Here is a 15,873-nt window from a genome sequence, read left to right on the forward strand (position 1 = left end):
TTTCTTTTTTTTTCTTTTTAATTCTCACCAGAAGGCATGCTTGGAGAGAGGAATGGAGAACAAGGAAAAACCAACCAACCAACCATGAATGTGAGAGAGGAACATCTATAGGTTGCCTCTTGTAGACTCCCCTACTAGGGATCAAACCCCCCTCCCCCGCCCCCACCCCCCCGCAACATGTGCCCTGACTGGGAATCCAGCCTGCAACCTTTTGGTACACCAGATGTCACTCAACCAACTGAGCCACTCTGGCCGGGCAGGGTCTCTTTTATGCAGTATGCTGTATATTAAAAATTTTTTCTAGTTACTGTACTTTTAAACAATCATGTTGTATTTGTTACTTCCTTAAAGCAATGTTAATTCTGTTAGGTGTTTACCTCGCCCCTAATAAACATCTAAGAATTTTATTTTCACATCTGATAACGCTGTCTGACTCTAATACGACTTCCCATTGTATCCTAGTATTAGTACATTTAATAGTTTGGTTTAGTAAATACAGCTAAGACATCAGTTTTAATTAAGCATTTGAAGATCAGGATTGGCTTTGCAGGCAATTTGCTATCTCAGTGTTGCTAATGAGAAGTAATTTCTAAGCACCATTTCAAACCTACAGAAATTATCATGGCCCTGTGTTTGAGGGTTGTTATATCCTTATAATAAACTAGTGGCCCAGTGCATGGATTTGTGTACATTGAAAGGAAATTAATTAGGAGAAATATTTTAATATCGCTATTCGCCCTTTCTCTATAATACAAGTGTCAGAGATGAAAGAAAATTATTAAAATGTATATGAAAATAATATATAAATTGATTAATAAATAAACAATTATAACATGATATAACAACAAAGACATGAAATAAAAACAACAAAGACATGAAATAAAAACAACAAAAACATGATATAAAAACAACATTGATAAAAACAATGCCTGTTAAATTGATTAAACTTATTCTAATATCTCCCTGTATACCACATTAAGAGTAAAAACACTTTCAGAGTGCTTGACTAATTTCCCTTGTGATGAAGTATTTACAGCTTTAGTAACTTTAACATCACATGCTCTTTGAACTTGAGAGAAAGCAACATATACCATATTTTCCGGCGTATAAGACGACTTTTTAACCCAGGAAAATCTTCTCAAAAGTCAGGGGTCGTCTTATACGCCAGGTGTCATCTTATAGGGCGGGTATATCCCAAACTCTATATTTTAACTGGAAAAGTTGGGGGTCGTCTTATACGCCCAGTCGTCTTATACGCCAGAAAATACGGTAACTGACCATGTCTGAAAACGGGTTCAGGTAGGAATATTTCTGCTCTGTCTAGAGTTTGTCCTTGTGATTTATTAATAGTCATCACAAATGCTGGCATCATGGGAAACTGTCTTCAAATTAATTTAAATGGGAGGCCAGTGTCAGATGGGGACAAATCAATTCTTGGAATCAGAACAACCTCTCCTTCTGCAGATCCTGTTAATACTTCAGCTTCGATTATGTTAGGTCGCGATATTTTGATAATAAATCTAGTACCATTACAAAGACCCCATTTACTATTAACATTTCTCAGTAGCATGATGATTGCACCTATTTTCAATTTTAATTTATGACACGGCATTTCCAAAGGAGTAATACTATTAAGAAAATCGATGAGAAAATTTTCCTTTTCGGCATCATCCGTTGAATGGATGGAATCATCACTCAAATATGTGTGAAAATCTCCATCAAGTATATCCTAAATTTCTTTTTTAAAAAAATATATTTTATTGATTTTTTTACAGAGAGGAAGAAACATCGATGAGAGAGAAACATAGATCAGCTGCCTCCTGCACACCCCCCACTGGGAATGTGCCCGCAACCAAGGTACATGCCCTTGGCCGGAATCGAACCTGGGACCTTTCAGTCCGCAGGCCGACGATCTATCCACTGAGCCAAACCGGTTTCTGCCTAAATTTCTTCATTTAATTTATGAACATGCTCATTTTTAGATATATTTTTAATATTATCTATAGATATATTATTTCCAAAGGTAGCTTCAGTAATAGATCCGTGACAAATCATTTCATGGGGGATTTCAATAATATCCATTCCTAAATGAAAACTGTTATCAAGTTTGCCATCTCCAAGTTTACTAACCATTTGCTATAAGCAGAATCCTCTGATCTCATATTTCTTTTAAGAGACAACTGTCTGAAACATCCCCAAACACTACAGTACTTTAAAATCGTTTGTACTGTGGCTGATCGACAACACTGAGACATTGTCGAAAATCCCCTCTAAGAACTTTCCCACCAAATGCAACATTCAAATTCATAATTTCTCTTAGTAATCTATCTATGGCGTTTATAGCATGACTGGATGCCATGGTGCATTCATCAATAATGAGAAGTTGGGCCTTTTTAATGGTTTTAGCAACTTCACTCTTTATTCGAGTCTAGAAATTGAAGTTTCATTTAATGGAATTGGTAATTTATATTGGGAATGAAAGGTTCTTCCACTGAGAAGTAAATTTGCAGTAATTCCTGTAGATGCTGTGCGTAAAACAGTACCACCACAACCTCTAATATAATGTATTAAAACTTTATAAAGATATGTTTTTCCACTACCACCTGGACCATCCAAGAAAAAGCATTTGGGGTGTACAGTTTGATCTTCGATGGCTGAAGTTATAGTCTGAAAGGCTGCCAACTGTTCATTGTTCAGAGAATTGATCAAAACCTCTGCCTGGCTGAAACCGGTTTGGCTCAGTGGATAGAGCGTCGGTCTGCGGACTGAAAGGTCCCAGGTTCGATTCCGGTCAAGGGCATGTACATTGATTGCGGGCACATCCCCAGTAGGGGGTGTGCAAGAGGCAGCTCGTCGATGTTTCTCTCTCATCGATGTTTCTAGCTCTCTGTCCCTCTCCTTTCCTCTCTGTAAAAAGTCAATAAAATATATATTTAAAAAAACACACAAAAAAAACAAAACCTCTTCCTGTTGTCGCTCGTACAATTCATCACATGTATTTGTATTCATTAATAAAGGATAGTCCAGAAGTTTGAAATCCGAACATTTCATTCCATGCAATATGAATACTTCTTGAATTTCATTAAGGGCATGCATTTCACAGTTCACACAGGCACCTTCTCTTTGGTGTACTTTCCAACAAAAATCTTCAATAAAATGAGATTTATTCTCATCCCATAATTTGTCTGCATCAGAAGGACATCCAAACACGCATATATATGCAAAAAATTGCCTTAGTTGTTTGGGCATATTAAGGATGATTGCATCATCAGTCGTATCTTTCCAGATAGTGTTCTCAATTAATAATCCCCGATGTTTAGCAGCTTCACGAAAAGTATCATAAATTACACCTCCTACAGTTCTCAGATCAGCAGACCTTACCTCACCTTTTACATGCAGAAGCAAAAGTCTAAGGTAATATCGTTCTGGTTCTCTAAAGCTCACAGTGAATGCCCACCCTTTTGGCGTTTTCTCCATGAAGAATTATTAAACACATAATGTTGTGGAATCTCCCATTAATAATAATTATGCGTGTCGAAATCTTCTTGGCGCCAGCGAGAGCTTTATATGTATTGCACATGCGCGAGTCAAAGTTTATTTTTAAATTGCCAGTGCGCATCATATGTACCGGCCGGTTGGTAGGTCAGATGGTCAGACAGACAGACGGTAGGTCACTTAGCCTTTTCCTATATAATAAAAGTGTAGTATGCAAATTGTCCCCTCAACCAGGAGTTCATCTGGGAGTTCGACCAGGGGGCGGGGCCGGCTGGGGGAAGGGAGGGAGTACCCGGCCAGCAGATGGCAGCTGCTGGGGACACCACCAGTGCACGAATTTCGTGCGCTGGGCCTCTAGTATATATATAAGATTATTGTTTGTCTCACAAATTCATTATCACTTCACCCATCTTGTCTCTAAACTATACATCCTGTGGGAAACTAACATAAGGGAAAGACAGAGAAAACGGAATTATAAGGACATAGAGTCCCATAAAAGCCACGGGTGCCAGTACAGCTGGGCTTCAGGAAAGACGGTAGATGTGGGGAAACCCTCCGGAGTCCAAGTAGCATATGTTTTCTATCTCCTATCTCTAGTTCTTGGTGTATATGTTAAAATCTTCCCTTTCTCTGATAATTGGTCACATGCTCCTCAGTTCACATGATGGAATATGGTCTGAGTTACTTGCTTACTGTCTAGGGAGAGACATCATGGTCTCAATTCCTGGAGAAGGGACTGTGATCTGGTTTGGGTCAGATGTATCTTTGTGTAACCCACCCCTGGTCAGGCCTGCAGGGGACCAAATCTTTGGGTGTAGATGTGTCGTTATCGTTAAGTTCATGCTGACAGGAGGCAGGCCAAGACACATTGTGAGAGTGTAAGAAGTTTTATTGCATTCCCTCACAGTGGGCTGAGACCAGGGTGTTGGTGTCAGCGCCGTGGGGGTGGTGAGATTCTCTTATATAGGGTAGAAGTATGCAATAGAGGGTCAGGATGTGGGTGCAAGAGTTTGTCAAGGGGAGGGGAGGGCACAAGTGGGTCAAGGGAGGCAAGGGAGGAGAGTGCACAGGTCGGTCAGGCGAAGAGTTCTTCTTATCTTGCTTCTGCAGGCACTGACTGGCCTGCCCCACGCTATGGGAAAAGGCTTATAACAATAAGGAGAGATTAGGGGTAGTTCATCCTAACAGTTATGAGCTCAGTACACCCTACAAAAAGTATCCACGGTATTCCTCTAGGTCCATATAAGAGCAGTAGCCTTACTAGATTATTGTTCTATCCTATCTCAGAAAATTATGGGGAGGAGGGAGGATAAAGGTTGGTTGAGTAGAGGACTTTCCTCCTAACGAGGTGAGGAAAAAACTCTGTTGCATCTAAGACATTTTGGTTTAATATTTCATTTTCTTTGTAACAGGTCAGTGGTTACTTGGATGATTGTACCTGTGATGTTGAAACCATTGATAAATTTAATAACTACAGGCTTTTCCCAAGACTACAAAAACTTCTTGAAAGTGACTACTTTAGATACTACAAGGTATTTTAATTTTTAATTTTGTATAAGCATACTTAAAGTGTCAATGGATAATTACATTTTCTTAGGCATTGCTAGGCTTCAAAATTGTGGCTAGTGCTTGAAATTGATCGAGGACATATTAGGAAAATTCAGTTCACCAGAGTGAACAACGTGGTTCTGAGACTACCCATTGTATACTTTTAATTTCAATAACTGATTTTTACACGAGTAAAACTAGTGTAAAACTGAAGGTTAGAAACTAGTAGGTTAAACTGAAGTCAGGAAAGAATCTATTATGTGTGTTGTAATCGAAACCGTGAGTTCAGAATTTTCTAAAACATCAGATTTGTTCCAATTACTTAATATATGTAAATGAAATATTTCTGAGAAGCATAGCTTTATTTTGACCTGTATTATTTTAACAAGTCACTCGTCATACTTTATCTTGAGATATCTACTGAAAGAGTTTAGAAAACGTGATCATTGGATTATGTAGTTATAGTCTGAGTTCACAGTTGTCTAACGATTCTGCCATGTTAACTGCTACTTGCTTTAACAGAATGTGAGTTGAGTAGTGGTGATCTGAGCTACTTTGGCTCCTAGTTGCCATCTGCTCAGGGTTTGTTTAGTCACAGTCTGTGTCTTTCTAAGTCTACCAGTTTACTTACAGCAGCTACACATTTATGTCAACATTGGAACTTGACACCTGATCAGTGAAAGAAATAGAATAATTGCAGCCAATAACACGATCAGGTTATAGCACCACAATTCAACATGTGTTAATTTTAAACTCTTTCTGTTTTTAGAGGTTATTTTTAAATGTTTTCTATTGTTATTTTACAAGGTAAACCTGAAGAGGCCCTGTCCTTTCTGGAAAGATATCAGCCAGTGTGGAAGAAGAGACTGTGCCGTCAAGCCTTGTCAATCTGTAAGAACCGTGTATATATTTAAGAACTGTTATCATCTTTTTTCAAATAATTACAGCTTTTTAAAAGGGGCCAATATAAGTAAAATGATACTTTAATCCTTAGACTAAATATAATGTGTAATATTTACATATTAAAAACCTAAACTTACAAATATAAAACACTTTGAATTATACTGCCTTTATAATAATAGAATTAAAATTTTGTGGTTAATGTAATCCTTTTACTTATTAGTGAGATTAATACAAACGGTCCCCAACTTAATCGGTGGTTCAGTTTATGGCTTTCTGACTTTAGGGTGGTGTGAAAGCTGCATTCAGTAGCAACTGTAATTTGAGTTTTGATCTTTTGCTGGGCTACTTTATTTGGTATGACAGTCTCTCGTGATGCTGGGCAGGGGCAGCGAGATGCTTTTGCCCAACTATAGGCCAATGTAAGTGTTCTGAGCACATTTAAGGTAGGCCAGGCTCAGCTATGAGGTTAGGTGTATTAAATTCATGGGACTTACTGTGTTTTCAACTTACAATGGGTTTATCGGGGTATAACCCATTATAAGTCAAGGAGCATCTGTAGTTTTTTGTATTGATATTTGTTTTTCTTCTTATATCTTACCTGAACAAAGCTGTGTTTATAGTATAATAAAATGAAATTAATCAAGGTATAAACCAAATCCCTCTCCCTTTTTTGTGGGTGTATTATTTTCCTTGCATTTCCTTGGGTGGGCAGGAGTTGGAGAAAATACCTGGTTTTATGTAGGATTTCTCAGAGCATTACAATTTGAAGTATTCTACTCGGAAAGCAGAGAATTTTATGCTTTTCAATGAAGCTTTTTTTTTCTTTAAAAGTATACATTTTTGCCCAACCAGTGTGGCTCATCGGTTGAGTGTCGACCTATGAACCAGAAGGTCACGGTTCGATTCCCGGTCAGGGCACATGCCTGGGTTGTGGGCTCCATTCCCAGTGTGGGGTGTGCAGGAGGCAGCCGATCAATGATTCTCTCTCATCATTGATTTTCTCTCTCGCTCCCTTCCTCTCTCTAAAATCAATAAAAATATACTTTAAAAAAGAATAAAAGTTTATATTTTTACTTTTTCATCATGGTAAAATACACATAAACATAATTTTACTATTTTAATCATTTTTAAGTGTATAGTTCATTGACATTAAGTACTACATTGTTGTGCAACCATCACCATCTCCCAACCTCAGAACTTTTTCATCTTCCCAAACTAAAATGCCATACTCATTAAACAATACTTTCTATTCCCCTATCCCTCTAGCCCCCAGCAATCACTATTCCACTTTCTTTCTCTATGAATTTGACTATTCTAGGTCCCTCATATAAGGGGAATCATTACGATGTTTGTCCTTTTGTGTCTGGTTCATTTCACTTAGCATATGTTTTCAAGGTTTATCTACATGGCAGCATGTGTTTTATTCCTTTTTTTGTTTTGTTTTTTGTTAATCCTCACTGAGGATATTTTTCCCATTGCATTTTTTTTAAAAAAAAGAGAGTGTATGGGGTGGGGTGGGGGGAGAGAGAGAGAGAGAGAGAGAGAGAGAAATATTGATGTGACAGAGACACATCGACTATTGAATGATTGTTTCCCATACGTACCCGGACTAAGAATTGAACCCATGACCTTTCAGTGTGCAGGCCGATGCTGTAACCACTTAGCAACACCAGCCAGGGTAGATTTTACTCCTTTTTAAGTATGAATTGGATTCCCCTGTGTATGTATACGACATTTTGTTTATCCATTCACCTGTTGATCGACTTTTGGATTGTTTCTACCTTTTAGCTAGTGTGAATAATACTGCTATGGACGTGGGTGTACAAATGTCTGCTTGAGTCTCTACTTTCAATTTTTGGGGGTATATATACCCAGACGTAGAATTGCTGGATCATTTAGTATTGCTGGGTCTGTGTTTAATTTTTTGAGGCACACCATGCTGTCTTCCACTGTGGCTGTACCATTTTACATTCCCACCAGCAATGCACAGGGGTTTCAGTTTCTCCACATCCTCCCTAACACATGCTTTTTCCTGTTTTTTTTTTTATAATAGCCATCCTAGTGGGTGTGAAGTACTAGTGTAGTTTTTTTCAAAATATATTTTTATTGATTTCAGAGAGGGAGGGAGAGAGAGATAGAAACATCAATGATGAGGGAGAATCATTGAACAGCTGCTTCCTGCACGCCCCCTACTGGGGATAGAGCTGCAACCCAGGCATGTGCCCTTGACTGGAATCAAACCCAGGACCCTTCAGTCCATAGGCCAACACTCTATCCACTGAGCCAAACCAGCTAGGGCAGGACTAGTGTAGTTTTGAGCAGTTAATTTTTATGCTTGTAAATATTGCCATATCAACCTATCTAGCATGTGGAATTAAGGTAAATATAAGATTATTTACTGGTATTTTACCACTAGATGAATGAGAAGCATGTTTTTAGTTATATTACTCCTCATAGGCACAGCTTTTGAAAATTCAAGGATTAACTTATGAAACACCTTATGTTACTATGATTAAAGCATGAGTTTATCATTAAAGTCATATTATTAATTTAAATGTTTCATTTTACTTCATAAGTTTAGAATTTATATTTAGCAATATAAAAAATGTTGGAAAAATTCAAATTGACCAATAACTTATTTATATGACTTATTAAAATGCAAAAATATGGCAGATACTTAATAAAGGCATTTCATTATACTTGTACATTAAATGGGCTATTATTTTTCATGCTGAATTTCCTTATCAAATGGCCTATTATTAACCTTAGAACAAGCAAATAGTTTTTCAATTATTACAAATTTGACCTCATCTTGAACTAGCAATTATTTCTGATTATTGTTAATGAAGGATTGAGCTAGGGGATGCCACCTTAAGAAGACCAGAAGGGGCAGGAAACCTGAGAGATACTTAGAATCAACTAATAGCTTATCGATTCCCAGATTGACTGACTGAGGATGGGACCTATTTTACTGTAAAATCTAGAGACAACAACCAATTTTAGCATTTAAGAAATGCTAAAAGATAGATGTTAATTACTTGACTTGAACACATAGAAATGCTAAGAAAGCATCAGGTGGAAGTTAGCAATTTGTACTGAGAAATTGAGACAGAATCTAGTTATTTCACCTTTTGCAGAATTGGACAGAGTGCCTTTCATGCCAGTAGTCTGTTTTTTCTTGAACTGGTTTCATAATGGAGAGTCAGCTTTTAGATAATTAGATGATGTTTATCTACCTAAAGATATTATCCTATATAATAAAAGGTTAATGTGCAATTTGTCCCCTTGGGAGTTCAACTGACTGGGAGTTTGACCGCTCGCTATGATGTGTGCTGACCACCAGGGAGCAGTGAGGAACGAAAGCAGGCCCCAGCTGGCAGCCGGCAGCTGCGGGAAGGAAGGCCCTGATCACCGGCCAGGCCTAGGGACCCTACTTGTGCAAGAATTTCGTGCACCGGGCCTCTAATTAGATTATAATTATATCGTGTGTGTGTGTGTGTGTGTGTGTGTGTGTGTGTGTGTGTGTGTGTGTGTAGTGCCATGATTAGACCTAAGATTTTGGAAAGATAACTGGCAGTGTTATGGGGAGTGGGGAGGAAGATGAGAAAGGAGATGGAGAGATACTTACCTGGCAGGGGAGATACCATGATCACGAAGGTGGTTTCCCCAGGGCGAGGCTTATCCATTGCACTCCGGGTATGCTGACCCCTGCGATTTCCCCAAATGTGGGAAACTCGACTGCATAATTTGTGGTAGTGGGGGACTGCGTTCGCGCTCTCCCCTGGAAAAAAAAAAAAAGAAAAAAAAAGAAAGAAAGGAGATGGAGAAAAAACTGGTAAAGGAATATCGCTTAGCAATTGAATGCAATTTGGTTCAATAGTGAATTTTTTTGAGGGTCTACTGTGTGCCACAACCTGGACATATAAGATGAGCTTTTACCACAAGGAGCTATGGTTTAGTAGGGGAGACGGACACTAAATGACAATTGCAATGCAAATGTGATAGCCCAATAGTAGATGTACTGAACATCTACACACCGTGGAAGCAGAGGGGAAGGCAGAGCACAGGAGGGAGACATGGGAAACTCCACTGTAAGTGGCAGTGAGGGAATGAGCCATTTACATTCCCCTTAGGACAAGCTGGGCTCAGTTCCAGTGGTTCCTAACGTAGGGCAGTCTGTCAGAACCAAAGAGTGATTAGAGATCATTTCAAATACTTTGAAACACTTGCTCCAGGCTGAATAATCAGCTTTCATAGCTAGAATTTACATTGCACATGACTGATATTTTGACATCTATTCTACTTCAGTCTGCATCTTTAAAATAAGAACATTACATTATGAACACAATGTAGTTATCGCACCTAAAACACTTAACAATTCTTTCTTAACCTAATGTACAAGGTTAAATACAGTTAACTCACCCCTTCACATGGTCTGCTGCTGTTTTGTTAACACCTTTTTGGGCTAAACAGGGAACCAACACCAGTTTCCTTTTTCGGTTCATTTTTAGACTTGGTTCAGGTTATACTCTGGGACCCGGCAGGAGATAGAAAAATAATAAAAGTTGAAATTCTCTCCTCAAACGTGGTCTTTAAAATGCATACCCTTTGATTCGCACTCCTGATTCCAGAGAATATTTGAATGTGGCTGGTGGTCTCCCCATCGAGGCAGGACCCTCTCTGTAAGCTGAAACACTGGTTATTTCCTTTACAGTGAATCAAAACAATGTTCTTTCTCCTCCATTATTAAGTGGCCCAGGCGAAAAAGCGTAACAACAGCCAGTGTTAAGAAATAAGCACTCCGGTGGTGAAGTCTTTTCGAGATCAATTTGGCAAATGTATCAAAAACATTAAAAAGGTACATATCCGGGACCTAGCAATTCCACTAGGAATTTCACTGACTAAAATAATCAAACAAATGTTCAAAGATGATTGTAAAGCAGTACTGAATTTTGTAGAGATGTCAATTCTGCTGAAATTGGTCTATAAATTTGGCATGGTTTATGATATGAAAAAATTAGAAACCATCTATAAATACCTGGCCATAGAAGAAGAACACATGCTGACCTAGTTCGGAGTCTGAAGGGTACATGATAAAGTGCATGTCCCTGTGTGGGTCCTTCCCTTTGAGCATACCCTAATTCAGGGATACACTTAGCATTGGGCCTGCAATTTACAGAGTTCTTCCACAGACCTCATTATCTGCACTCACAGCATCACTTTGATGATAGGCAGATAGGTCCTGTAGTTAGTAAGTGGCCAATGCTTGAACAAAAACTGGTTCTATTTTGCTCTGAAAAGAACGAAGCCTTCTTCACACACACACACACACACACACACACACACACACACACACACACCATGAGCAATTCCAAGATTGGAACAAGAAATATACAAGATGAACTTGGAGTATCTTGTCATAACAGAAATAAAAAAATGCTGTTAAAGATTACTGGGTTAGAGGGGGTGGGTGGGAGAGATTAACCGGGGAATTCATATGCATATATGCATAGCCCACGGACACACACAATAGAGTGGTGAAGACCTGGGAGAAGCCAGTGTGGGGTGGAGGGGGTCAATGGGAAAAAAAAAAAGAGGGGACATCTGCAGTACTTTCAACAATAAAGATAAATTAAAAAAAAAAAGATAACTGGGATAATATCAAAAGACACAGGTGCAAATATCAAGTAAGCATTAGTGGTCTCCTAGTGGCCAAATGTGGACAATTTGAGCATCAAATGGAATAATAACTGACTATTTTTACATTTCCATGCTGAAATATGTATCAGCAATCCATAGGATAATTTGTTGTTGAATTTTTATTTACTTATAGGAAATAATGTTAAAACTGCCTAACTGTTCTCAGTTAAAAAAAATGTTAACTTCAATAATTTGTTTCATGAATTTTTCTCATAAATCATAGAAATTTAAAATACTTTTTCAGTAGGATAAATGTCATATAAAAGTATTTTTATTTTATTTTTCAGGATGAAGTTCCTGATGGAATTAAATCTGCAAGCTACAAGGTCTGTATATATTTATTAATGTGTCTAGTATCTTAACAAAGACTCATTTCCCCTACCAGCTACTACCCCACTTCTCTGCTCCCCTTCACAGCAAAACCCCTTGAGAGTTATTTGTACTCAATGACTCCAATTCTTTTGTTCAACCCTTTGTTATGCAAAGCATGAAAGAAAAATTAAAGCAGAGGGCAAAAACCCACAACATGTACCGTCACAGAGCTTCAGCAGTTACCAATGCGTGGTTAATCTTGTTTAATCTGAACATCCCACCTCATTCTCCCAAGTACTTAAAGCCAGTCTCAGGTAAATCATTTTGTTTACCAATACTTTATATACATCCTTAAGATTAAAATATACTTAAAAAAATCCACAGTCAGGCTTTGGTCTAAAATATTTCCACATTTTTACCAGTAGAGAGAATATTTTCTCAATTAAAAATTATATCAGCTGAAAAGAGTCAATTGAAGGTATTGATAATTTCCAATTGATAAACTATAAAAATTAACTTGAAGAAAACCATGGGAAATTTCATGAATATTTAATAAGGACAAACATAATTAAAGGGTAAAGAAATGTAAACGTATATATTCAACCAACTCTCAAATGGTTCAGAAAATAATAAGAATATGTATATAGAAAAAGCTTGCTAAAACAAATAAAGCAAAATATTAAAATTAATGAATCCATATGAAGAGTATATAAGATGTCTTTATACTATAAGTTGGAAATTATTTCAAAATAAGTTAACAATACACATCAAAAATTTAACAAAATTAGTTAAAAAATAACATATACCTATGTGTATTAATGTACCAATGTATATTAAAACAGAAATTTTTAACTTTATTATTGTAATTATCTGAAAATTAAAACATAAGTTAAAAATAACTATTCTTAGTTCCTATTTAATAATTTAATCAGCTTCATTAAGTCACATCTGTCTCGTACTGATGTCACTGGCATTTTTCTTAAAAAACACACACACCTACTTAGTTGTTTCATAAGTAACTTTTTAAAACAATATATATTATATTTATTTTTTACAGAGAGGAAGGGAGAGGGATAGAGAGTTAGAAACATTGATCAGCTGCCTCCTGCACACCCCCTACTGAGGATGTGCCCGCAACCAAGGTACATGCCCTTGACCGGAATCGAACCTGGGACCCCTCAGTCCACAGGCTGATGCTCTATCCACTGAGCCAAACCGGTTAGGGCTCATAAGTATCTTAATAGCTTGCTTGAAACAGGATTCAAATATATTTCATACATTGCATTTGGTTGATGTGTCTCTTATGTCTCTCTCTCTTTCATAATAAAAGTATTATGAAATTTTTAAATTTCACAATACTTTTAGATTTATAGAAAAAATTGTGAAGGTAGTACAGAGTTTCCATGTACTCCACACTTAGTTTCCTCTGTGATTAACATCTTACATTTGTATGATACATTTATTACAATTAGTGAACCGATATTGATACATTATTACTAAAATATTTCCACATTTTTACCAGTAGAGAGAATATTTTCTCAATTAAAAATTATATCAGCTGAAAAGAGTCAATTGAAGATATTGATAATTTCCAATTGATAAACTATAAAAATTAACTTGAATAAAACCATGGGAAATTTCATGAATATTTAATAAGGACAAATTGAAAAAAGGTGTGTGGTTTTTTTTTTAAGAAAAATGCCAGTGACATCAGTACGAGACAGACGTGACTTAATGAAGCTGATTAAATTATTAAATAGGAACTAAGAATAGTTATTTTTAACTTATGTTTTAATTTTCAGATAATTACAATAATAAAGTTAAAAATTTCTGTTTTAATATACATTGGTATATTAATACACATAGGTATATGTTATTTTTTAACAAATTTTGTTAAATTTTTGATGTGTATTATTAACTTATTTTGAAATAATTTCCAACTTATAGTATAAAGACATCTTATATACTCTTCATATGGATTCATTAATTTTAATATTTTGCTTTATTTGTTTTAGCAAGCTTTTTCTATATACATATTCTTATTATTTTCTGAACCATTTGAGAGTTGGTTGAATATATCACATTTCTTTTTTTTTTTTTTAATGAATCTTTATTGTTCAGATTACAATTGTTTCTCCTTTTTCCCCACATATCTCCCCACCACCCAGTTTCCACCCCCCCTCTGCCCTTTCCTCCCCCCCCCCCCCCGCTGTCCTTATCCATAGGTGTATGATTTTTGTCCAGTCTCTTCCCATACTCCCCACACAGACACCCCTTTCCCCCTGAGAATTATCAATCCACTCCCATTCTATGCCTCTGATTCTATTAAGTTCACCAGTTTATTCTGTTCCTCAGATTTTTAATTCACTTGACTTTTAGATTCACTTGTTGATGGATATGTATTTGTTGTTCATAATTTTTATCTTTCTTCTTCTTTTTCCTCTTTTTAAGGAATACCTTTCAGCATTTCATATAATGCTGGTTTGGTGGTGATGAACTCCTTTAGCTTTTTCTTATCTGTGAAGGTCTTTATCTGCCCTTCAATTCTGAATGATAACTTTGCTGGGTAGAGTAGTCTTGGTTGTAGGTTCCTGCTATTCATCACTTTGAATATTTCTTGCCACTCCCGTCTGGCCTGCATGGTTTCTGTTGAGAAATTAGCTGATAATCGTATGGGAGCTCCCTTGTAGGTAACGAACTGTTTTTCTCTTGCTGCTTGTAAGATTCTCTCTTTGTCTTTTGCTCTTGGCATTTTAATTATGATGTGTCTTGGTGTAGTCCTCTTTGGATTCCTTTTGTTTGGAGTTCTGTGCGCTTCCTGGACTTGTAAGTCTATTTCTTTCATCAGGTGGGGGAAGTTTTCGTTCATTATTTCTTCAAATAGGTTTTCAGCATCTTGCTCTCTCTCTTCTTCTGGTACCCCCATAATTCTGATGTTGGTTCGCTTGAAGTTGTCCCAGAGGCTTCTTACACTATCTTCAACTTTCTGAATTCTCTTCTCTTCATGCTTCTCTGGAGGAGTGTCCTTGGCCTCTTTGTATTCCAAATCTTTGAGTTGATTCTTGCAATCCTCTAGTCTGCTTTTGGGTCTCTGTATAATATTTTTTTATCTCAGTCAGTGTATGTTTAATTTCTAGTTGGTCCTCATGGAATTTATCGGCCTTTTCCATGAAATTCTTGAAAAACCTTATAACCGTGGTTTTGAACTCTATGTCCAGTCGCTTGTTCTCCTCCATTTCTTTGGTTTGTGATCTGTTTCCTTGCCTTCTCATATTCTCTGCTTCTCTGAGTTGGTAGGGTAGTTTTGTGTACTAGGTGTCCTATTGGTTCAACGGGTCAGCCTCCCAGTTACTTGAGGTGGACACTCTTGGTGTACCCTTGTGTACTGTGTGTTCCCTAGCAGGAGCTACAGCAAGGGCTAGTTTTCTCCTCCTTTGCTTGGGCAGTTTTGGAGCAATCTGACTGGAGCTGCAGTTGGTTAAGCTGCCACAGAACAGGCCATTTATATGTAAAAGCCGCTGTGTGGAGCCTGGGCGGGTTTGTAGAATGTGCGGGGCGGGGCCTCAGGGCGGGGCCTCAGGGCTGGGCGGGGTCTCAGGGCGTCACTAGGCTGGGGCGTGGCCAACAGCGATGGCTGCCGTCAGCCGTCTCTGCCTTTCCCGTTTCCAAGTCCCTGCGCCACGCGCTCCAGCGCAGTAAACAATGATTGCTGGGCGCACCACCGCAAAAAAGTCACTCTCACTTTCCGACCCGATGGCCGAGAGTCCAGCTTCTCCCCGTAGGTGTCTGGGTCCCCCGAGTGTCCCCAGAAACTGGATTTCAGAGTGATCGGGAGCTTGTCTCCCTGCGGGTTGAAGAAAAGCCGCGCACCCAGCCGCCCGCCGCTGGCCCGATTCGCGTGCCTCCGTACCTCAG

The 15,873-nt window shown here is 37.9% G+C and overlaps 1 protein-coding gene and 1 non-coding gene across 2 annotated transcripts in view; both read left to right on the forward strand.

The window, feature by feature from the left end:
* Positions 1-15,873, forward strand: part of ERO1A (endoplasmic reticulum oxidoreductase 1 alpha) — a 50,034-nt gene that overhangs the window by 6,515 nt on the left and 27,646 nt on the right. Inside the window, exons 2-4 of the mRNA XM_054716066.1 lie at positions 4,908-5,027; positions 5,851-5,934; positions 11,934-11,972. Coding sequence (XP_054572041.1) covers positions 4,908-5,027; positions 5,851-5,934; positions 11,934-11,972 — 243 coding nt within the window. The remainder of the gene's footprint in view (positions 1-4,907; positions 5,028-5,850; positions 5,935-11,933; positions 11,973-15,873) is intronic.
* LOC129149213 (U1 spliceosomal RNA) lies at positions 9,567-9,730 on the forward strand. The gene has a single exon (XR_008556207.1). It is a non-coding gene; the product is annotated as a U1 spliceosomal RNA (small nuclear RNA).

This window comes from Eptesicus fuscus, chromosome 5, assembly GCF_027574615.1.
Source record: "Eptesicus fuscus isolate TK198812 chromosome 5, DD_ASM_mEF_20220401, whole genome shotgun sequence".
Taxonomy (NCBI): domain Eukaryota; kingdom Metazoa; phylum Chordata; class Mammalia; order Chiroptera; family Vespertilionidae; genus Eptesicus; species Eptesicus fuscus.